General features: G+C 36.1%; 1 protein-coding gene across 1 annotated transcript in view; it reads right to left on the bottom strand.

The window, feature by feature from the left end:
* Positions 1–8,386: 8,386 nt before the first annotated feature.
* The window catches only part of LOC107602396 (3-hydroxyisobutyrate dehydrogenase, mitochondrial-like), a 42,828-nt gene continuing 25,283 nt past the window's right edge, over positions 8,387–25,931 (bottom strand). Inside the window, exons 4-8 of the mRNA XM_016294886.1 lie at positions 23,916–24,037; positions 14,928–15,061; positions 14,384–14,460; positions 9,142–9,298; positions 8,387–9,042 (exon numbers count right to left, since the gene is read on the bottom strand). Of these exons, the coding sequence (XP_016150372.1) occupies positions 8,884–9,042; positions 9,142–9,298; positions 14,384–14,460; positions 14,928–15,061; positions 23,916–24,037 (649 nt within the window). The 3' untranslated portion in view covers positions 8,387–8,883. The remainder of the gene's footprint in view (positions 9,043–9,141; positions 9,299–14,383; positions 14,461–14,927; positions 15,062–23,915; positions 24,038–25,931) is intronic.

Here is a 25,931-nt window from a genome sequence, read left to right as displayed (position 1 = left end):
TGTGTTGCTGTGATGAGGCTGAGTTGGCCGAGAACCATTGCAAAGCTGAACAGCTAATCAATGGTGCTTTAGTGCTAAATCACTTTCTCTCTCTTGCAAACATTTTTCTACCGTCTTTTCTACACCAACTCCCTTTCTCAGTCTCTCTAACTCTTGCCTTACCTCGTTCAATTAACAGAGGCATGGATGAACTGCCAAGTCAATTGACCATGAAGCAAACATCAAGTGCAACAGCAGAGGTATTGGAAACAGTTGTTCTTTCATTACGACATGATGGCTTTAAGAGCTTTATCTCCATAATGTGAATTCTGCTGTTAAAGTGGCATGCTTAGGTGTATTGATTACATTGTTATGTTGCCTAATTTATACAACTTGATTGCCCTGGTTCATCCAACCCAATTAGTGTTGCCAAACAAGCCCTGAAGCAGTGTTTAGAGTCTGTCAAATTACATTTTGAAACATAAAGAGGAGAAAAATTAAGTAAATGTTGTCAGGAAGAAAAATTGAGGCCACTAGGGTACTACAGCTGACACGGCAAAGTAAAATGTGCTCTGAAAAATGCAATATCATAGGCTGATAGAATGATTATGTGGAAGAAGCAAGCATTTGTGAGAGTATCTGATATGTTTGCCTTTGAAGGTTTAAGTACCACATTAAAGTACACACAGCTGCACACAACTTCAAAAAAATTGGATACTTCCACACAAAAGCACTGGGAAATTTTAATAAACCCGTGCTGAGTTGCACTAGAATTTGGCCGGGAAGTACTGGCGAACAGCACACTGCTGTTAGCCTAGCCTGTGCTAACATAAATAAATGTACAAGAAACGCCCCGTGGGGTACAGTGTGCCATCAGCCCTTACAATACTGTCATCATTTACCAGGCCAATCGTCATGGGATCCGGCTGGTGATGGATTCTGATCACCATGGGAACCAGCATGTGATGGATTCTGATTGGGTCGATGATCACTCTTCCAATAAGAGTAATTAATATAATGAAGACCCTCCGAGCACGTGCAGGAGCGGGTGATGAATATCGGTGCCCGTCGCTCGTTACTCATACATGACATCACACAGAGAGAAAGCAAGACAAAGAGAGAAAGGAAAAGATTCACATAATGCACAAAACAAGCACAGGCACAGAACAAAAAAAGGCACAACACATTTGTAATACAGCAAATTAAAAGAAAAAAAACATCTCCCTGTAAATTTGAGCACCAGTATATGAAAGGGCATGAAGAAATGACTATTCAAGATGCGTTTTGGCAATTTGTAAATTGCTGTAGCTTTTAGCTTGTATTACTGGCTTAAAAATTATATTATATTATACTATAGAATATTATTTGATTTTTTATTGTATTATATTTCATGTACACTTCTTTAGAGATATCACTGCTGTATTTCCAAACACAAGACGCACTGGGTAGCACCAAGTGATGCAGTGTTGAAATTACAGATTGCCCTTTCAAGACACTGGAAATGAATCAAGGGCCCTTGATTCACTAGCCTGAACACCCCTCCCCACCTCCTACCCCTAGGGCACATACACATGCGTCTCTCTCTCTCTGTAAAAGCCGCAGTTCTAGTTATTAGAGTATGATAATGAACACAGTGGAATGAACTGAGGGCTCACCACAGAGGAATCTAAATGAGTCTACATACATATACACTCACTGGGGAAAGGGCAATTAGTGTAGGCCTTTCTACCTGACCCCATAACACACACATACACAAGAAGACAGAGTGGGACCTCCCACTGCACAACATGAGTACATATGCAGATATGTCGTGGGATGTGACTAATTGGCTAATCTAGTGCCTCTCACACACTTAATCATCTTAAGCACTTTTAAAGAGCTGAGCAATAGGAACGTAATGAGAGAAAACCGCAGACTCCCAGTGGTGCAGAATGTCTCATCCTCTTTCATTCTGGTCTCTCTCTATTTTTCATCCGTTTTTTTTACCATTAATCAGCGACTCCTAAATGCAATTGTTAATCTGCAATTGTTTCCCATCTGTACATTTCTGAAAGGTTTCCTGTGGAATACTGTTTAAGTACTCTCCTTGTACATTCTTTAAAGAGTATCCAAGCCCTGTTGTCATTTTTTAAAAAGGAGACTCTATATTACTTCTTGACTGAGCAGGTGAGATGCAAGAATACACAATCAAAACTATACACTATTAATAAGTATTAATACAGTATTAATAAATAATTAATAAACTATACAGTATGAATAATCTGTATAGTCTGAATTTTAAATGCACAGACTCCCAGACAAAAATGGGGGGAGGGGGTGGGGGTTTCTCAAACAGTCATTACCATTATATAAAAGCATCAGCACTATTTTGTCAGAACTCAAAACTTCCATCTGGCACCATTTATTTTATTTTATTTTGAATTTAATATATATATATATATATATATATATATATATTTAAACTACAAATACAACAGTATGTTACAACTGTAACAAATACAACTAAGTTATAAATAAAATAAAAAACAATATATAAAGTATTTATGTAAAAATGAAAAAAAATTTTTACCACATTTTGCTCTATACATATGACATATACATGGTGCAAAACAAAACATTTGATCAAAACATTACTGATTGTTTATCATTTTAAACCACTGATGCTTCAAAGACTATTACAAATTATTCTCACAATTTATGTTAGCCATCTGTTATTTGTGAAATATTTTGCCAAATTTGCAAAACAGTGTTCAATGTTTAATACATCACAGAAAAACACTGCAAAGTGTGCAAGATCCCAAAAAAAAGGTAACATTTAGTAACATTCAATGCCATACTATCCCAAAAGCACAAGTGACTTTATCTCATCTGGCCTGAAACTCACACAATACTTGCAACTGTACATTACATGTATAGACAGTTCAAAAGTTTGGGTTGGTAAGTTCTTTTATGTTTTTGAAACAAAGTCTCACCAAAGCTGTAGTTATTTTATGAAAACTACAGTAAAACAGTACTTTTTAGAAGTAATATTTTCTTTGTATATTTTCTTTTTTACAGAAATATTTTTACCATTTAAAATAACTATTATTATTATTATTATTATTTACATTTTCTATTTTAATAGATTTGATATAATTTAATTTATTCCTGTGATGCCAAAGCTGAATATTCAGCATCATTACTCCAGTCTTCAGTGTCTCATGATCCTTCAGAAATCATTCTAATATGCTGATTTGATGCTAAAGAAACCTTTATTATTATCATTACTGAAAAGAGTTGTGTGGATTAACATTTTTGTGAACACTGTGTTACATTTTTTTCAGTATTCTTTGCTGAATAGAAAGTTTAAAAACTCAATTTATTCAAAATAGAAATCTTTTGTAGCATTAAACATGTTTTACTGTCATTTTCAATGCATCCATAAAGGGAGTTTATTTAAAATTACCCCATGATTTACTCAATCTCAGGCCATCCTAGGTGTATATGACTTTCTTCTTTCAGACAAATACAATCAGAGTCATATTAAAAAATGTCCTGGCTCTTACATTAAGCCTACATCCTACGTCATGCGCTACAATGCCACTCTCTTGTGAACGCACACATGACAGTAGCAGAAGCTAGAGATTACAGATTATAAAGTTTTTAAAGGGGTCATATGACGTTGCTAAAAAGAACATTATGTTGTGTATTTGGTGTAATGAAATGTGTTTATGCGGTTTAAGTTTAAAAAAACACATTATTTTCCACATAATGTACATTATTGTTGCTCCTCTATGCCCCGCCTTTCTGAAACGTGAGCTCATTGTTCTGAAAATCGAGGTGTACGCTGTTTGGCCTGCTATCCAGAGCGTTGTGATTGGATGAATACCTCAAGCGTGTGATGGAAATGTTACGCCCCTTACCATACCGTGATGCCCTGTGTCCCGGTGCGACAAGACAAAAACAATAAAACCCATTACAAACGAGGCATTTGTTGCATCCAGTGGGAACTTAATTACTGATTATAATGACTTATACTGTCTTTTTGCGCATTGCATTGCGTATCGCGTTGCGTAAACATAAAACCATGTCTGCATTTGTGATCGGAGAAACGACAAACAACAAGCGCTACTCTACACTGCTCAAAACTCGAGTTTGAATCATCAGTGGCAAATTCTTTAAATATAAAAAACGTACTCACAGTCTGTGAGTCAGAAGCGCCAGACTGTCCTTGCAAAGTTGGAACTGCCCCACTTTATAGAAACAGACACCGGCATTGTAGGCTACTCTCAAAGGAAACGGTCCTCATCCTCCATAAATTGCGCTGCACACATCTGAATATTTGGGTTGAACTGTTCTGGAACAGTGTTGTAAATACAACTTAACCACTGATTTCTAGTTGTGTCCTCTTTTGGAAGACCAAACAAAGTAGTTTCGCTTTCACAACGAAACACACAGCGTCACACACAGCAGGCTAGAGTGAGCGGCGGCCGGCGGGCTTGAGAAAGGCAAGAATAAAAGTTACGCCTTCTTTCTTTGTGTGAACATTTGGGTGGCGTTATGCAAATCTTCCCACAGCGTGACGTAGACATGTGGGGGTGTGTTAGAAGAAGCCGTTTAAGGAGGGCGTGGTTGACTCTTAACTTTTATAAAGAATATCTCTTTGGATTTGACACTTTAGTCTTTGCAACTTTACAGATCTTCTTTATGCACCAAGAGCTTGTAACACTCCAAAGAGAAAGGAAAAATTGAAATCACATCATATGACCCCTTTAATATGGATATTTTCCTTACACAAATGCATCACTTCCCTTCTGGAGGCCTTTATTAACCCCTGGAGCCGTGTGGAGTACTTTTTATGATAGATGGATACACTTTATTTTGCTTCAAAATCTTGATCACCATTCACTGCCATTATAAAGCTTTGTTTTTAATATAACTCTGATTGTATTCGTCTGAAAGAAGAAAGTCATATACTCCTAGGATGGCTTGAGGGTTAGTAAATCATGGGGTAATCTTCATTTTTGGGTGAACTATCCCTTTAATGCATCTTTGTTGAAAAACTATTAATTTCTTTAAATAAACACATTTAAAAATCTTACTGACCCCAAACTTTTAAACCGTAGTTTATATCAACAGATATTTTATGTTTGCATGTCTAAAAGGACTGGATGACATCTTGATTGGCTGGGTGGGTTGAGATGCTTAAGAAAGTTATGACCTCTGCAGTGGATGTGAGACCAGGCCCATCTAAAGAGTCTGCTTGTCCATGTGTGTGAACGCACAGACGTCAGTGTGGGCCGGTTTCACCGCTGCTCTCTTTACAGCTCCTTTCATGTCCTGTTAATGAGAAAACCGCAGCACCCAGCATTCCCCTTGTAAACGAGGACAAATTAAAATCCAAATATGAATCACACTCAACATGGCTGACGCTCAAATGTTGTAGATTTTCACCGAGGTCAGACTGGACAGCACATCGTCTAGGCAGCTAAGGACATCCATTCATGGCACAATTGTATGACTGCTGCTACTTACCAAAGGTCATAGTCCCAGTTTGGTTATATATCCTTTATATAAGTAACCTACAAAAACCTTTTGGATAAAAGATAAATGCAGGTTAGATGGTTCTGTTTAAAACTATTAAAGAATTCCTGATGAATGTAGCTAATGTTTTTAAAGTAGGTTACTTTATAAAATGAAACGCACTACCATTCAAAAGTTTGGAGTCAACAATCTTTGTCTGAAAGAAAATCATTCTTCTATCCAACTGGAGTAATGGCTGATGAAAATTCAGCTTTGACATCACATAAAAAAATTACATTTTAAAATCTACTAAAATAATTTCATTGTAATAATATTTCACAATATTACTGTTTTTATTGTATTTTAGTGGGGAGTTAAAAAAACATATTAAAAAAATGACCGACCCCAAACTTTTAATTGGTAGTTTAATTGCATTTAAATTTGTACAGAATGTCCCAACGGCATGGACTAGATGTTTACACTACTGATAAGTTCAAAGAAATACAGTGTGTACCTCAGTGATAATTAAATCATGCAAACCAGGCATCTATTGCTCCTATAACGCTATGTAAACTAAATCAATACATCATCTTTTTAAAACATTTAGTAGAGCATTACTATTCACTAAAACTCACCATTTAGAATAGCAATAATGCCTGCATTTTCAGTTTAACATGCGCTTACCCAGCTACAGTCTTTAAGCTCTCAGTTAACAACCGGCAGTCTCAGTTAAACAATTAGTGCACTTATAGTGTGTAGGACTGTCTGAGGCTACAGCCACATAACTGCACATCACGAGCATTGGTCATAAAATTAAGTCCTACAATTAAAAGTTGAGGATAAGAGTGGTTTTAATGACCTCTGCGCTAGTTCAGACTGGGTTGGCCTGTCTGAGGCTGTCTACAGACACAAACAGCACTGCCGGAATAATAAAAACACAAGAACGAAAGACCAAAAACACCATTAAAGAAAAGAGGCCGCGGGTGATGCCTTTTTTTGTTGGCTTTCTGATTGTGATGATGGAAATAAGGGCATCATTTGTAGAGCATGAGAGCATGTGAGCATGTGGACAGAACAATGGAAAAAAATCAGGAAAGCTGCAGACACCAGAGGACCCACATTAGGACAGGAAGTGAGGGGGACTAATTCATCTGAGCACTGAAACATTACTTCAACCTTACTTCTCTTTTTGTAAATATCACATGCTGTAAAAAGTTGTATTTCTTACATGACTTTAAATCTTTGATTTTCTTGTTATAACTAATGTATGCTAACCTCTAAACCTTAAAATTATGTAATTTAGTCCATTGTCCTTACCTAACCCAACCACACCGGCCCTTCAGTTAAACAGACATCAAACGCAAACGCAGCCTTATTAAACATTCATATGAATTGGAGAAAGCTATAAATAGCACTACATCAGAGAGACTGCATAAAGGTAATGTTTGAATGTTAAAATAGTTTCAGATTAATTTGCAGACAAATATAAATAAGCCATTTATAGGCTGAAAAAAAATTACAAAAAACACTATAAACACTGCAATGCTATCAAAACTTTGTTCTTTTTGTTTGAGCATCCCGACAGCCCTACACAGCCACATTAGTGCAACAAATGGTGTGCATTTTGGGCAAGACTATCTTTTTCAGACCAATGGCAGAATACATTTAAAAAACTTTTTTTTTTGAAAATCTGTTTGGTGATGCAGATATTATGTGTCTTAAAAAGATCACAGTTAATAACTCAATTAACTTCTTTATTGAGGACATAATATGAACAAGAACATTTTTGTATAGAGGACACACCATGATTCTTGAGCCATGGGCGTGTGTATGTGCCTAGTACACAGATGGCATCGGTCTCGTCTTAGTGAGAGTCAACAGGACCTCTGTAAAGCAGAGACCATTAACACTGCTCATTCTCAGTACAGCACCATTACAAATATACATATGTGCATACACTCCAGGGCGACTTAAAGCCTTTTGTTTTGTGGAAAAGAAACGGAGAACAAGAAAAATTGTGGTCAGAATACAAAAAAAAAAAAACACAAAAAAGACAGAGATGTAAGTGTATAATCTATCTAGTGTAAAACAGAGGTCCGTTTTAATGAAATGGTTCACCCAAAATGAATATTTGCTGAAAATGTACCTTCAGGCTATCCAAGATATAGATGGGTTTGTTTTTAATTGATTTGGAGAAATATAGCATTACATCACTTGTTCACCAATGGATCCTCTGCAGTGAATGGGTGCCGTCAGAGTAAGAATCCAAACAGCTGATAAAAACATCACGAAAATCCACATATGATCCACATGACTCCAGTCTATCGATTATTGTGAAGCGAAAAGCTGTGTGTTCATTGTTCAAATAAAGAAATCAATCATTAAGGCATTTTAACTTTAAACCATTTAAAACTTTAAACATTAAAAGTTTATAATCCATAATAACGCTTCCTCCAGTGAAAAAGTCCATCCCGTCACACCAAAATCCACCGACATATTTGTTTAGAACTGTTTTCACTTGTAAATGGTGCTTGATCTGTGCATATTTCTCTCTTGATAAAAGGCCTTTTCACTGGAGAAAGCAAATAATGGATAGAGGACCTGTATTTTAGCCGGGAGCAGTGGTTTGAAGTTAAAACCTCTTAATGATGGTATTGTTTCTTACAAACACACAGCTTTTCACTTCACAAGATATTAATTGATGGACTGATGTGGATTACTTGTGGATTATTGTGATGTTTTATCAGCTGTTTGGACTCTCATTCTGACGGCACCCATTCACTGCAGAGGATCCATTGGTGAGCAAGTGATGTAATGCTAGATTACTCCAAATCTGTTCCAATGAAAAAACAAACTCATCTACTTCTTGGATGGCCTGAGGAAGAGTAAATTTTCAGCAATTTTTTATTTTTGTGTGAACTATTCCTTTAATGTAACTATTCAAGAAAAAAAATGAGGGACGCACTACTTCTTTGTAAAATTTTTCACAGTTTCGATTCAGTTTAAGCAAAACTGAAACAGATGAGGTATGTTTTATGCGTCCTAAAGCATTTCTAGCAGTGTCTGATCAGGACCTAAAATCAATTTTGGCTCAGAACTGGCTCGAAGTAGAATGAAATGGAAACGAATAACTGTAAACATTTACAGTAAATGTGTTATGTAAGCAAGCTTGAGTAACAGTTTGAACCGGTCATACAGAACTAGTTAAAATGGCTCTGTAAAGTTTTGAATGTCAACATCAGGCAACAACCTAACAGAGGTATCAGACTCTTAATGCTACACTCATTAGCTTCAACATACCTGTAACATCCCTTTCAAAATAGACACACATGCATATCAATACTAAACCAGCCAATCATAACGTCTGTTTCTCATGCAGAGTCTGGGTCACTTCCACTTGACCTACTGTACCCCCTCCTCTCGTAAAAACTGGAAGACGGAGGAAAAGTCTTTGTTAGAGTAGCCATGAGCGCACATTGCGCGGTAGATCTGGTGTGCCAAAGAACCAAGAGGAATTGGGGTCTGGGTACTGGTCGCAGTGCTCTGAGCAAAACCAAGATCCTGTGAACACATGCTTTATTCAGTATCGCCTTAAAAGTCGTTTAGACTTGGCGTAAATAAATAAATATGATCAAAAGGAAAAAAAATGCTTCCACTTACTTTAGCCATTAGCTTTGTGCCAAAGCCTCCCTGGTAGTTGTTTGCGGACGGCACTCCTTCCATGACACCTGGGACAGGGTTATACTTGTCACTAGACCAACATCGTCCTGAGCTCATGTTCAGAATCTCTGCCAGCAGCTTTGGATCCAAACCCAGTCTGATCAAGAGAGAGAAAGGTCAAAGGACAGAGGTCAGACAGACCGCTGACCTTTAAGCTCAGGACCAGATCATCCCTAAGTGGAAAATGGGCCCGGATAATACAGTATTGATATTTAACAGGAGCTGTAGTTCATCATTTTCCACTCTCTCGCTTGTTGTCCCCCACACAAATGCAGGGGTAATAAAACTCTTGACACAAGCAGCTGTCTTATTAATTCGCCCCCACCAATCTGTCCCCCTATAGTAGAAAACAGAATGATTTCAGTCTTGCATTTAAAGTAGATCTGGAGTGAAATGGGTCTTGTTGCTTTAATAAATGATTGTGCACCCAAATAACATTGCATAATAAAGAAGAAAAGTGACAATACAGCAAATACAACACAAAGATTGTGACATTTTCTGAAGAAAGCTGTTGCCATGATGATAAACACATGGTTGCTACGCCTTAGCTATGTGGATGTTAGGGTGTAGTTACAGTAGGTGCTTGTTTACTTGTTTAGTCAAATCTCTACTATATAATGTAAGAAAAATACATGTGCCAAGTTTGTAGAAATATACACTTCATGTTGCTTTCATATGGTTTTAAAAATGTTTTGTATTATTTTCAAGAAAAGTTTTGATCTAATCACACTAAAAATGTAATGTAGTAAAGCCATCATGTAAAAAATATAATTTTCCTTACACTTCAAATATTATGAATATAAAGAATATACATTATAATACATTAGATATTTTAATACATTTAGCAATATTTATTAAATTACATATATTAAATGTTTTTGGGAAGTCACTCCAAGTGTCATTTTACAGTCTGAACTATACTTAAATTATCTGATAACACAAAACCTTTTTCTCTACTAAAAAATCTGAAATTTTGCCAAACTACTTTCTCAAGAGAACAGTCAAGAATCTTTGTTCTTTTAACGATGCATTTTTATGCATAATATTTTTCATGATGATGTCAGGATGATTGTCTCAACCTTAACATTTTTGACTTTATGCCCCCAAAAACTATCAAAATTAATTTTAACTCAGAAACTAAAACGATGCTTAAAGTAGAAACATGTTTAAATAGCATTTTTATATATGAATTACATTTTTTCCTGTATATTAGAATAAATTAATAACTAAAACAAAATAGTCACATTACCGATTCAAAAAAAAAACAAAAAAACCTGTCGACTATAGCAGGCTGTTTGCTGAGACAAAAAAAAACATTTTGAAACAAAAAGATGAACAGAAAAGGAAAAAGAGGGAAATCTGAGGATGATGTGTAACTGGGCAAAGAGCTGCCGTCTCTTGCTTTAACAACATAAATATGACCACATCAAGAGCGCCTCGACACAAACGCGTGTGCGTGCACACTCAAGCCGGAGCAGCAGTGGTGGTGAGACAGTAAAATGCGCTTTTTAGCTTTCTTATGTCTATTAAATTATGATGAGTGTTTAAGGGCAGTTATACAGTAACTCCACCGGTCTCTCATTCAGGGGGCCATGCCTTAACGTACACACTCACACGCACTAAGACTTTTATAAGTCTATGCAATAATTAAGAAGCAAGGACACACAGCTGTGCATAAAAAGCCAATTTCTTTCCCCTTTCTATTATTCCATCCGTCCGTCCCACACTGTCTGTTTTTACAGACTGTTTTGGAAAATGTAATCTCAATAATGTGTGTGTTTGTGAGCAACGCTGTCATTTGACAGTTGTTTTTGGGAGGTTTAATGTCTGTAAACAGCCCACTGACTGACCCCATATCAATCTCCCGTTCTCTCTTGCTCTCACTTTCCCCCTTTATGTCTGTGTCTCTCGGTCTCTTGGGGACAACCGGTGACATATGTTCAACATCGCCCCCTTCTTCCCCCAGCTCACACTCATACACACACGCTCACACACTCACACACACGTTCTGGGTCAGTGACTGAAAAGGTTACCGCCTCAACTGCAACCTGGCTTCTCTGCTACAGCACAAATCACTCTCTCGGCACAAGAAACGACTGTGTGTGTATGAAGGGGAGGCGCCTTAATTGTTAACATGCTAAACTTCATTTTGTATAGCATTTTTTCTGATATTATCCAAACCATTTACACATCAAATTTACATGAAAGAGACACTTCCAAAGGATACTTGTGAAGATTTGGCTGATGAAATCGAGTGTGAAGTGTGTGCAGGTTAATACCACGAGGGAAAGGAAAACAGATGTGAGAGTCTAGTTAAACAGGATGGGTAAATTACAGTTAAAGAAAAAAGAAAGGAGGAAATAAACTAGAGTCGTTTGATGTTTGATCACTGCATTAGAAGGGGGGCCCATTTTGTTAAAGACTTATGTTTATACACTATGCTTCTTGTTCTCATTTCATCTTCATCAAACCCCGGTGCTCTCAGGATTATAAACACATAGTCTTATAAGCAAACACACACAGGCCACAATTATATTAATGTCTTTAAGAGGCAACAAACGAGTTTATTACCAAATGTCAATTATCTTTTTAAACATCTGTACACAGGCTGTGTGTGTGTGAGGGTGCTTGTGTGGTGGATGAACTTTCAAAGCCTCTCAATTGTGTGTATGTGGCATCATTCTCATTCTCAGTTGTAGCTACTGGTCTTAAAGTGTAGACAGCAGCATATGCATGCATAAGTGAAAATAGATGGAGAGAGAGAGCGAAAGGGGAGATAACTATCATTTGGGGACACTTCTTTTCCAAGCGAAACATCACATATGACCAGAGATATCCAGCACTCGTTGGGAAGAAAATTAAGTAAAGGGCCTTTTTCTACAAAGAGGGTACAATTTGGTGTCTCATTACTCTTTTAAAACATTAGAGCCAAAAATCCCATGTTTACAAAACTTGCAATCTCCAATTAATGGAGAATAAATATATAACTATTATAAATATATATAAGTCAAGTCAAGTCAAGTCACCTTTATTTATATAGCACTTTTAACAATACAGATTGTGTCAAAGCAACTGAACAGCAATAATTAGGAAAATAGTGTGTCAATAATACAAAATGACAATAGTAAACACTCATTTTTCAGTTAAAGACAGTTCATCATTGAATTCAGTGATGTCAACATCCAGCTCAGTACAGTTTAAATAGTATCTTTGCAATCATGTCAAACGATATCACTGGAAATGAAGTGTCCACAACTAAGCAAGCCAGAGGCGACAGCGGCAAGGAACCAAAACTCCATCGGTGACAGAATGGAGAAAAAACCTTGTCTCTCTCTCTCTCTCTCTCTAATATATATATGTAAGCCCAATTTTGTACCCTATTCATGGACAATTTATTGACAATTTCTCAACTGTAGCCATTTTAAAATAAAACCATATAATGTCAAAATGTTGACATAATCTGAATTAAATATTGAATTTATTGCAGTAAACATTAATGAGTTATTAACTACTTGTATCTACCAGGGAAGAAATATAAAATGAGATTATTTACCTTTTTTTACACAAATTGTAATATTAATGGTAATATTGTTGTCAGAGTTATTGCAAAATAAAATATTAAACTAATACACTTTCTTTTTAATGTTTGTGAAATTTAAATGAATTGAAAACATTTAAAATGTGGATGTTCTCCATTTTGGCAACAGGGCAAAGTCCTTCATTTTTATTCATTTCCATGAATAGAGTACAAAATTCATGGAATTTTGTACTCTATTGAATGAATAGGGTAATTTTGTACCCTATTCATGGAAAGTCCTAAAAATACAGTTAAGAACAGAAAGAACAAAAGATATTATAGGAAAGGTGGGAAAACCTACTGATAATTCTCCATTGTGAGAGATTAATTATTACTCCTGAGCACCCGTTTGCTTTCTGGTGGAAAGAGAACATTAAAATATCTTCAAATAAGTCAAACAAACATCCTCTTTACATTCTCTATGTGCAGCTTGCTGCATGAGAGGGCAGGCTGCAGTGCAGTATGGGAGATTTATGACATCCAGGAACCCAAGGCATCTAAATGAGTCTGTATAAGTGCATATGAGATCCTTATATCCCTGAGAAGAGGGATGACATTGCTTCATGCGCACTAGATTCTAAGACTGCATTCAAGTAAATATGAATACATATTTCATATGTATAAAGAATATGTTGATGTGTTGACTCCAACCTATTGGAGCAACACTGACAAGCAATATGCTCTGATATAATTTCCCCTTCTTCTCACTATAACATATATTTTTTTAAAGTACTACATTCATCAGTAATAATAGAAAGAGAAGATACTGCCTGCACATTTTCACAGGATGTTTTTTTAAACACAATGAAATAAGAACTAACTCCTTTTAGCTTCAAACAAAACAGCACATGATGATCAGTTACAGTTACAGAGTTATAGTATCTGTCATCACTGTTGTCAAACGTGGTGCACCGAATGAGCTGAATAAATGAAATGAGATTTGAGAGCAACAGTGGATGGCAAGATTTTCAGTGAACACCGTTAAAGCCACGTCACTAAAACAAAGCGTTTCAGACATAAGGTCAAAACAAAAAGAAAATAGTTTTTTGCAAATATAAATATATGTATTTACTAATAAGTAGAGTGAACCTTATTTTATTTATTTTTTTCTTATTTAAATAAAATAAGTCATGACATGGCCCCTTTACATTTCAGTCTGCTTCTCATACAAAGCAATCGTGTGGCAGTTTGAAACTAGAGCAGGGGACATATGAACTACTTTTTAATACTTTTTTTTTTCCTTCATTTTTTGAGCTAGAGAGCACCCTCATTCACACACACACACACACACACACACACACACACACACGTTTACTTAGCTATCTAAATGGGGACATTACATAAACTTCTATTGTTTTTATATACAGATAGTTATACACTTTTTAACCTAAACCCACCCCTCACAGAAAACATTCTGCATTTAAAAAAAAAAAAAAAAAACTTTGTTTACTTTATTTTTACACCAGTTTTACAAAAGAGGACATCCTCAAATGGAGGGTTTTGGTGATTTAGTCAGGTTTTGCTCACTTTTGGGTACAAATTTGTCCCCAAAATATGGTTAAGTAGGTACACGCACACACACACACACACACACACAATCTTCACCTAATTCCGAGGTTCATGGTCTCTGCTGTACCAATCATGCCAATTGCTAACAGCATGTTGTTGCAGATTTTCGCTGCCTGAAATAGAAAATTGCAAAACATCAGTTCAGCCACAGAAGTAATTTAATTTAAAGGTTTTGTAGTAACCTTTTAATGACTGTACATAAGGAATTTGTTATGCACCACATAGTCCTTAGAGTGTTCCTTTAAATGGGTCATATCATGAATAATCAAATCTTTTTAGGATACTATGAATTCATACTGTAACTTTCAGAAATTAGTGGGTTAAAATGATCATAATATGGTAACAAAGCTACAGCAACTTGGACATAACACAGATGAACACATCAACACATGACATTTACACGTCAAAGACATCAAGAGCATGCTGGGAAAAAAAACACTTGGGCATTTTAGAACATGATATGATGCCAAAATATGTCATGGTCATACCATGGTTTTCTATGAAGTTCCATTTATGTCACCATCTCTAGAATGTATAAATGACTACAAGCTAAAGGACATTCATGTTTGCTTGTATTTACCTGTCCACTTCCCACTTGGCCACAGTACACTACATTTGCTCCCATACATGTTAGCAGCTCCTGGGCAGCATTAAATTCCTCCTCAACTCCGCCCACCATGAAGGTGAGTTTAGCCAGACTGGCAGCACCAACACCTGGACAAAACACAGTCACGCTTTGAAAAATCATAGTACAATGTGCACAGAATCACTAAATTGTCAGTTTTCAGTGTGTATATTGGTGTATAAGTGCTGTGGTGGTACCATTATAATGATGGCATCAAGACAGTTATGTCAAAGTACTAAACTAAACTAAAAAGAATTTACATCTTATTCCAAAGTAGTTCAAAGTATGTTATGGCACATGTCAACATGGTACAAAAACAACAACAACATTACTGGCATATTACATGTTCAAAGATCCAAAGTTTTCCAAAGATTGTGATCATCATTTCTTTCTACAGTTATTGTACAACTGAGAAGCATTATAAATGACTAAATGTAACCTTCTAATTTAACTTAAGCAGGTCAGGATTTAGTCAACAGCGTGTGTGTGTGTGTGTGTGTGTGTGTGTGTTTTGGGGCAGAGGAGGGTATTAATAAGCTGTCTGGCACCAGCAGGACAACATTTGAGTGTTTGCCTTTAAAAGCCGATTGTCCAAATCATCCTTCACAACTCTCTGAGGACAAGGACCTATTGTCCTCCTCCCCACAAACACATACAATTGCGTACGACAGCTGTGCCTAAAGCGACACTCCTCCCCCTAAGTGAACACGCCCCCTGGGGTATGAGTGACAGCTCTAAGGGGTAATTAACTTTACACTCTATCATGTTCAATTAAGCACCACGCCTTAAGAGGACCAAGCGTGGCCAATCACGTTAAAGCGTACCATGTTCTACATGGGAGGGGTGCTTTCAACGCTGCTGACATAGATATGCGTGTCCGGGGATTTGCCCGATTAGAATGCAATTAAAGCAATAAAATTGGCCAGAATATCTTTTTTTAAAGACTAAAACCTCATCTGCTGCACTGAAATCCCTAATATCCACATAAATACACGAATCCAATTTATCCAAATTTATATCACACACTGGACACAATGTGATCTAGAAAAAAAGCACGCAGTGCTTTGAGGTGAGTGGTCTGTTTGTGTGTGTCAACACTAATGAATAAGCTGTTTATACTGAGAAGCTAATAATGCTGAAGTTAATTATTAAAGGCCGAGAGAAAAGAGCTAATGCAAGATAGATTGTGTGAAACAAAGATAAAGAGAGTGAGAGAGAGAAAGGAAAAGAGAGACTTTATGACTTCCCCTGTATTGATTTTAGCCGTACTTATCCGTCATCAAAAATACTCTCATTGGCTCAGCGTGTCTGTCATTTCCCTTACGCTACATAGCATCTTGAAGAATAAACGCGTGTGTGCTTGTTTTGTTTATCCGTAAACAAGCATTAGTATGCAGTTTGACTTTAAAAATGTGCATGTTTTTTTTAATTAAACTGGTTTATCACATTTAATGAATACATCACACTAACATATTTACAATGCTAATAGTAACGCAAGAGCAATATGAAAATGCACAAAGGGACCTAAAAATAAAACTACAAAAATCACACCAAAGGATGAATGTAGCTCTTTGAAATACTTGATTCTGATTAGTCAACTGCAGCAATCTGTGGTTAATTTTTTGTTTAATGTCCTATGAACTATGTAATTAAAACTATGTATTTGTCTCAGGCAATGTTAGTTTCATATTGGGACTTATAATAAAATAATGTCAACTGAAATCTATGTTTAATTTCTTTACATTGCATTGTTGAACTTGTGTATTTATTCAGTTATTTAATAAGAGATATAAAAGCTGGTCATTATTGCAAAATAAACCGATGATCCCACACTTATCATTAGGCCTAATCTAATCAAATCTATATCTAATCCATTTCCACAAATTTTTTTTAAAAAGTTTTTTTTTTTTTTGGGTCAAAGATCTGTGAAATGGGTTTAAAAAAGTTTAAATGTGTTAAGCTGACCTGAGTAGCTCTTATTATTAGCTGAAACCCCAAATCAGGTTAGCAAAACTACTCAATAAACAAGTAAAAAATCTAATCTACTTTAGACTAAAAGACTAAGTCTATAACAGAAACCCACATGGACGTGAGCTCTGACGGAGACGTACGCAGTTGTTTGTGGTGTCAGGTACCACAAACTCTCTTTCCAGCATCTTAAACACTCAAAACAAAAACAAAAAAGCCACTTAGGGCTTTAAGCGCTTTTTAAAACAACAAAACATTTCATCAGTGGCAAAGTTACATTAAACTACATTTGTGGATATGAGCCTCTTTTCCCAGGCAAAGCGAGACGGTGGAGCTTAAACCACCTCATCGAGCGTGTAGATCTCAGAGCCTTTATTGTGTGTAAATAAAAACCCCATGCAAACCTCTTGTCATCTTTCTACAAGCCTCTAGAACTGCTGACAGTAATAAAGACTCTAAATGACGAAATCAGTTTTTTTTCAGCCCTCCCCACCAGACGCATACACAAACACAGTTGTCCTTTTTGCAATCTATCAGCTAGCCTCCTGAGCTGATCAATAACTTTCTTTTTGACTGTAAAAAGACCAGCATTGATCGCAAACAGACAATAGGGATTCGAAAGCGATTGTCTCTCTAAACGCCTGCGCTGGCAGAGCATTAAAGAGATCTCGAGAGAACATTCTAGGAACCGTTCTTATTGTGTTTCCGATACCAGAAACACTGCTGTAAAAACATTAGGTAAACCTCGATAAAATAGACACTATATCAGAGAATGTCAATGATTCATTCTGTTTACGATCAAAGTTATATTTGTCCATATTGGATAATCAGGCCAGTAAATGCATACAGTACTCATGCCACCTAAACTCCTTAAACTTGATGAGCCAATTTAGTTTTTCTCATGCTGTACACAACATCTAAAGAAATCACCTATAAAAATGGAAATTCTGTCATAATTTACTTGCCCTCAAGTTGTTGCAAAACAATATAACTTACTTTCTTCTGTGGAACACGAAGATATTTTGAAGACGTTGTTGTGTAATGAAAGTCAATGGGGTCCAAAACAACAACACTGTATAAATAAATAAAAAAAACACACTAACACATAGGGTGTTTTTTAGGATTGTGATTTAAAATGAGATTTAAAAAAGGGCTGTTAAATGGCTGTAAAATATAAACACAAATTTTGTTATTATATGTCAATAAGACTATAAATAAAAAAATATTATCATTATTACTACTACTACTACTTCTTAAGCAAAATAAGAAATATTACAATTGTAATATTTAATGAAATAATGAATAATTTATTTTAGAATACAACTGTAAAATTACAATAATAATATTTATGACTTTAAATATTAGTATTGTATTTAAAGCGCAGAGAGGCCATAAAGTTTCTGTTTTGTTGAGAACAGACGGTTTCTAAGTGATTCTGATTGCAAGTCTGGGAAGATTATCGGTGCAATCGCGTCCTAAATGCATGTCTTAAGCGACTTCGCAATTTGATAATCTCACTAAGCCTTATTCGCATTTTCAGTTTTGTTTAAATTAATTCATACAGCCCTACTGACACATTTTTCAAAATATCCTCTTTTGTGTTTCACAGAAGAAAGAAAGTCATACACGCTATGAGTGAGTAAATGATGGCAGAGATTTCATTTTTGGGTGAACTATGCCTTTAAGAAACTTCTTTTGGTTTTTGATGCAGTGGGAACCTTCATACTAGTGTAACAGGAACAAACATATTTACTAGCTTCATGTGGCTAAACCTATAATTACGACCAAAAGGAGATATTTTCTCAGACAAATTAAAACACCAAGCAAACTTAATACACTTCTTTTTGCATATATAAAAACACACACGAGAACTTCACACAGATTAATAGTTTCTACGCCAGCAGCCCTAATGTGGCATACTGACAGGTTCACAGAGGCAAAAGAGTTTACAAGCCACCACACAGAAACAAATGCAAACCTTCACACGGTCACGAGAGAGTCTTGCACAAATTATCTTCATCATTCAGATAAGCAGGACTTTAATCACCACCATCGTCACCCTCATTCTCGCCACATGACCGCATGGTTCCTTTGAGTGTGGACAACAAGTGAAGAATGATCTGGAATCAATGATCTCCCAGGCCAGGAGCCATCAGTATATCGGCTCCTAAGAATGCTGATTAGTGGCCCTTCACACATGCACATGTTCTTCGAATAGCACCATCATCAGCATTTTTAAATTATCCATAATTGAGGACTTAAAAGCTGCTTAACAGCACTCATCTTATGGATAATGGTTACACATTTACACACAAACACACACACTTTTGTGACCCACAGTGACTGTTTAAAGTGGGAGAGGGGGGTTTTGAATGACAGTTCCTCAACAGGGGGCATAAGTGCATACCAGATGACATCGGAAAATGATGGACAGCTTTTCATTCACTTCTTAGTGCAGCAATCATATACATATCAGCCTGTGCAGAAAGACAAAAAACAGGTCTTAATACCTTAATCTATAGTCTTAAAATTGCTTTATATCATTATATCTGATAATTCTTTCCTGCTCAGACTCAACATTATAAACACACATGCACACACTGCTATAAAAGTCCCGGTTAGACAGCTGCTATGGGTCTGTTTCCATCTGGAGTTCAGGACAGACACCATCCACCCCCTTCACACACGTCTCACAGTCCCTGGCCTTCCCAGCGAGGATCTTGTTATGTTAATTCCTCTGTCACTCACCTATCTATCAGGCAGTCTCTTCCTCCCCCTCCTGCTCCGGCCGACAGAGGGCAGAGATATTAATGAGCATGCTCACAGCGTCCAAAATCAGCACGGGGAAAGCTGATCTACATTAGGACATATCTGGGGTCCCACCTCTCCATGAGTGATCTTGTTTCTGGTCAATCTAAAATCCAGATTTTCTATTGTGAAGGGGCATCTGCTGTCCCGTCAAGTTATCCTACAGTTTTGAGTGAGTAATGTTACTGCTATCAGCTAACAACGTAACAGACTTTATTAACACTGTAGCTATGAAACATGAAAACTCTTATCAGATTCACACACATAATTTTTTACATAAAAATAAGAGGGGACAGGGAATTCCATTTATGCTGAAACACACATAATACACCTATATAAAAAAAGGTTATTCCATTATAAACACATTTGAAATAATTATTATATATATAAGCACAGAAAACTATTTTCAACAATAAAAAGTTTAAAATGTTTTGCTAATTCATTATAGAGAAATTTATTAAGAGAGTTCAGATGCAAAAGCCTCTAAGTGCCATCTGAAATTTTCTTCTAAAATTAACTTTTTTTCTCAGGCTCCTATGATAATGTGCAATCATTTCACTTTAAAGGCAATGAAAAGAACTATTCATTGCAATTAAAGTGAAACTACTGAACCTGCACATAAGAGCCTGAGAAAAAAAATGCTCATTTTAAAAGAACATTTCAGATAGCAAAATTTCAGGCTTTTGCATCTGAACTCTTCAAATACATTTAGGCAGACCCTAGAACAACAACAATAACAATAAATAATACATTTTTAAATATTAAAATTTTCTATATATAATGCAAAAATAATAAATATAAAATAATAATAATCATAATAAAATAATACAGGTATAAATCAGACAGACACTGATTTTATTACATATATTATAAAAATCAGTTTATCTATTATTATTTGCATGGATTGGCAACTAGGCTAATTTCCGAAATTATGTAGTAAGAGAACATTTTGTCCATTGTTGTAAATGTTTGTGTTATTAAAAGTAAAATAAAGATTTAAAAATGACAGCCCTTTTCATTATTATATATGCCACAATAATAATAATTTGTAAAATTAATATGTATGTACATTTTCAGTATATAATAAAATTGACATACATATTACCTACAATAAACTTTTAGGCACGAGACATCATTGCGATGTAGGAAAATCATATTTTAAAATATATTTAACAGTCAAAACTTGCTCTTACTAAAGCACTCATTTTATAATAAAATCTAAATATACTTTTCAAGTCTGTTTGGTCATGTGAGGGACTTGACACATTAACACGTGCACTTTAAACTTCTAATGCATTTTGAAAGGACCATCTGAAAGCCTGAGATTGTCATTTTCTCCTTTATTAGCACTGATCTCCATATGGGCCTGATGGGTGAAGGCAGGGTGAAAGCTGTTCCATCGAGATGGCTCATGCACGCAAGCTGTTAGATTAGTGATAATAAATGAGAAGAGAGAAGAAAAGAAGATAACTTCACACATTCAGAAAGGGCCTAAAATTACGTCAAGGAAAACAAAGGGGAGTTTAAATGTAAAACGCAAATATGACATGTGACCACGTTAGAAAAATAGACATTATGAGTTACGTACGTTAGTAAATACCACACTGACTTGAGGTTAAGACACCGTGAGAGCAATGCACCAACACGGCACTACAAAACACAAACAAAACCAGATTTAACCTAGTCCCACCACACACAAAACTGAGACACAAATGCTCTCTTGCACAGAAAGCCGAAGTTTTCCCACCGTGAGCTTCATAGTGAGAGTGAGCGACAGCATGGTCGCAATCTCAGGAAAAACCGAGGAATGTGGGTAATTACTGTTAACTAGCCAAGCACTTGTTAGACGCAGCAATGGCCACACACCCCACGTTTCAGAGCGTGTGACGTTAGTCGGGGGTTTGTTGTGGGTCCAATTCTGCAACAGCAGACAGTGAGGTTTGTGCCTTTGATTTTATTACAAATCTACGCAAAAAAGACAAAGAGAGCAAAAAAGAGAGCGAGAGAGACATAGAGTTTGTTCGTCATTTTACGAGTGTATTATTTCAGAAACACAGTCTGATGTGCCAAACCTTAGTGACGCACAGAGAGAGGAACACAAAACCGAGAGTATAACATTATTTCAAAAGAAAATCAGCTTTAAAAAATACAACATGATCTCTCACACACACACACTTGCAAATTCTCCTTTCCACAACAGACAGCTTATATGAGAGGCTAGGAGATGGGAGATTGCTGAAAACAGACACAATGGTGTCATGATGGCTGGAGTGCCACCTTCTGGACACTCTGTTTATTTAAGTAATAGTGCTGCTGTATTTTGTAATATGGTCTGATAAATGCTCCCCACAGACCTGAAAAACATGTGGAGGCTGATTATTTGGGCTATGAGAAACTATCTATTGCCCCGCACTACTGATAAATATAAACCCTCTCTTAATGTTCAGGTCATAATTTATTGTTTATGTGTACAATCAATGCTTGGATTCATTGAATGTTGAGTGCTTTATACTATTTTAGTGTTGTATTTTTGATCTGATATTACTTATTATGTGGTCTATAAAATACATTTGAACTGACTTTGGCTTTTTTTTGCCAAATGAACAGGCCTAGGAGGGACAGATAAGAAAAACCAAATAAGTAAATACAACAACAACAATAATAATAATAATAATAAATCTCAAAATTTGCCCTCCCGAAAAGTTTTAAAGGGATAGTTTACCCCAAAATGTAATGTGTTTTCATTTGTATACATTTCTATGGAAAACAAAAAGAGGCATCTTAAATAATGTAGTGATTGCTCTTGCCTATGCAATTACAATAAGCAGGCAATGAAAAAGATAATAAATTAATAATGACTTACATTTTGGCCATTTCTCTGCAAAAGGCTATTTTATGGCTTCCAGGGTCTTGGAAAATAGTGCACCTATTTTTGTCACCTGTGAGCTTTTTAGTCCCCATTCACTTTCATTACAGTATATCGAAAAGAGTGACCAGATTATTAAAGAAATCATAAGGGTTCAGAATGGCAAAGGCTGAGTGAATAATAACAATAAAAATAACATTTTTCTTTTTGGATGAAGTATTTCTTTAAATCTCAAACACATTTTTTTGGCAATCTTCTGCATTATGATTTTTTTTTTATATTATTTTAATTTTGCAAAAAAGTTTTGTTACAAGTCTCTGAGTCATTTATTTGGCTTCCATCCAAAAGGAAAGAAGGACATAATCTGAAGAAAATGGTAAATTGTCACCGCTAAGATGTTAAGGAAGGGTTAGATCACAATCTAGTCCAAAGGCTTGAGCACATACACCCATTCACTTTTTTATAGCTTAGTCCACACACAGGCTCTTTAAAATCTTGTCTGCACTACAGACGCCAATCGGTAAACATACATCCAGCAAACCTTTAATACCTGAGGAGTTTCCCCAGTCACACAACTTGTGCATCTTAAAAATGTGCTTGTCCAGGAAAGATTCTCAGCTCTTTATGGTCTTTTATCTACTTGAAAGGCCCTGGCACTGGGAAAGCCAACATTAAAGCTCCATCAAAGTGAAAGCTACTGACAGCGCTGTCCTCCATAACGGCTCAGGCCATTAAAGGCCCTGTCACAGAGCCTTCCCAGAGAATCTGCATAATATAACGGGAGTGTGTTTGTGTTTCTGGAAAATTGTAGGTTTCTTTGTCTCAATTAACTCTACAGGAAATTATTCTGCTACACTGACACTGAGGTAAACAAATACAAACCTAAATTCAAGAATTAATGTGCATTAAAAGGGACTATAATTACCTTATAAATGAAAACTAATTTTAAATGAAAGAAATTACAGAATTCAAACTTCCTGAGTTTGTGTTGCAATATCTAACTTATCTGTGACAGAGCATTAGCCATAGGAACAAGCATCTATAGGTAGAAAATTAAAATGAGTAATAAAAAAAAAAACCTGACAAACTGAGACACGTTCAGCACATCTGTGAACCTACAGACCACAATAAAAGCCTTAGTGAGAACACAGTTCCATCATTAAACAACACGTAACACTGTAATTGCATCTCCACAGTGAGCACTTCCATGAAATTTAAACAAACAATGTGATCTTGTCAATCAAACTGAGCGAATATATTACGTCAATGGTAATAAGAGATTGTTTTCAGGTTGGTCATACCGCCTGACACCGGAGCATCCATGAACACTGCACCCATCTTCTCAGCAGCAATAGCCATCTCTTTGGACACTGCAGGGTCGATGGTGCTGGAGTCAATCAGAAGGGTGCCTTTTTTTATCTTCCTTAAGGAAAGGGCAAAATCACAGAACAGAACATCATAACAAGAAGCCCAGGAATATTTTAATCAGCCTAAACTGTTATGAAATCCAAATTAGATGTGTTACTATGTTTTATATTTATTGCTTAAAGATAATAAAAAGAAAAGATAATGTAAAAGATGCACTGGGATCAGCATTTATAGAAATTCTAAACTCTATTGGGGTTAGACAACACGTGTCAGGACCTACTCATTGTCATAATCATACTTTAGATTTAATACCATCACATGGAATTGATGTCAATGACATTGAAATTCTGCAGCAGAGTGATGATATATCAGATTATTTAATAGTCTTGTGTATACTCCATATAGCTAAAGCTGCAAACTCAACTCCTTGTTACAAATATGGTAGAACCATCACTTCTACAACAAAAGACTGCTTTGTAAATAATCTTCCTGATTTGTCTCAATTCTCCAGAATATCCAATAGCTCAGAAAAACTTGAAGGTGCAACAGAAACTATTGACTCTCTCTTTTCTAGCACTTTAGACACTGTTGCTCCTTTATGCTTAAAGAACATTAAGGAAAATAGTCCGACACTGTGGTATAAGGAGTACACTCGCGCCCTAAAGAGAGCAGCCTGGAAAATGGGAGCAGCTGGAAGAAAGCAAAACTAGAGGTATTTCTTATTGCATAGAGGGAAAGAACTTCTACATACAGAAAAGCCTTAAAACCTGCTAGATCTTCATACTTTTCATCTCTTTTAGAAAAAAACTAACACAACCCCAGGTATTTATTCAATACCATGGCTAAATTAACGAAAAATAAAGCATCAGCAGGCATAGACATTTCCCAACAGCACAGCAGTAATGACTTTATGAACTTCTTTAATTCCAAGACTGATAATATTATAGAAAAAATTATAACCATGTAGCCGTCAGCTACAGCATTGCATCAGACAGTGCACTATAGATTCCCTGAGAAACAATTCCACTCATTCTCTTCTATAGGACAGGAAGAATTGTATACACTTGTTAAATCATCTAAACCAACAACATGTATGTTAGACCCTATACCATCTAAGCTACTAAAAGAGGTGCTTCCAGAAGTCATAGGTCCTCTTCTGAGGGATCCTCTTCTCCTCTTTCTTTGCGGCCCGACGAAACATACCAATTCGCAAAACTAATGGAATGCACTGTTGATATAAAAAAAACTGGATGACTAGTAATTTCCTACTGCTAAATTCTGCATGTAATAATCTAGAACAGTGTTTCCCAACCTTTCTTTAGTCGCGGCACCCTTTGGAAATTTTAACAAATTTGTGGCACCCTACAAAATTCATTTTGTCACAATATTTGAATTTCTAACTTCGATATGATACTTTGAAAAGTAAAGATATTCAGAACAGCAGGGAAGAACGGCAGAATATACTGTCATACAGATATTTTTAATATTATTAAAAAAAATGTGTCCATCAATGGTAGCAATCAGTAGGCTAATTTCTAATGAAAAGACCAATTTATATGACAGATTTTAATGTTATTAAGAGATTTTTTTTTTTTTTTTACCAATTATTCAAATAATGTTTAATCCTAGAAAACTATTACTATCAGAGGACACGTGAGCATAACAGTTAGCAGATCAATGAATGAGAGGGCAGCGTTGCCCATTTACCACACCTTGTTACAGCACAGTAGGGCTATTGCAAACAGAAACAATACTGTACTACATAGATGTTTCCTGTCAGCTCGATTTTTGAGTGGACTTTGCTGTTCCGATGAGCATGACCGGTATATGAATGGAGCACTAACATGGGCAGTGCGCAACTGAGCGGAGCACACACGCATAGAGCGGGATAATACGCAGAGCGTCACACCACGTGAAAGTGAATCCTGAGCGGTGAACTAATTTTCGGC

Source organism: Sinocyclocheilus grahami, unplaced genomic scaffold, assembly GCF_001515645.1.
Source record: "Sinocyclocheilus grahami isolate Dianchi unplaced genomic scaffold, SAMN03320097.WGS_v1.1 scaffold325.1, whole genome shotgun sequence".
NCBI lineage: Eukaryota > Metazoa > Chordata > Actinopteri > Cypriniformes > Cyprinidae > Sinocyclocheilus > Sinocyclocheilus grahami.
This window is presented reverse-complemented; position numbering and strand designations above follow the sequence as displayed.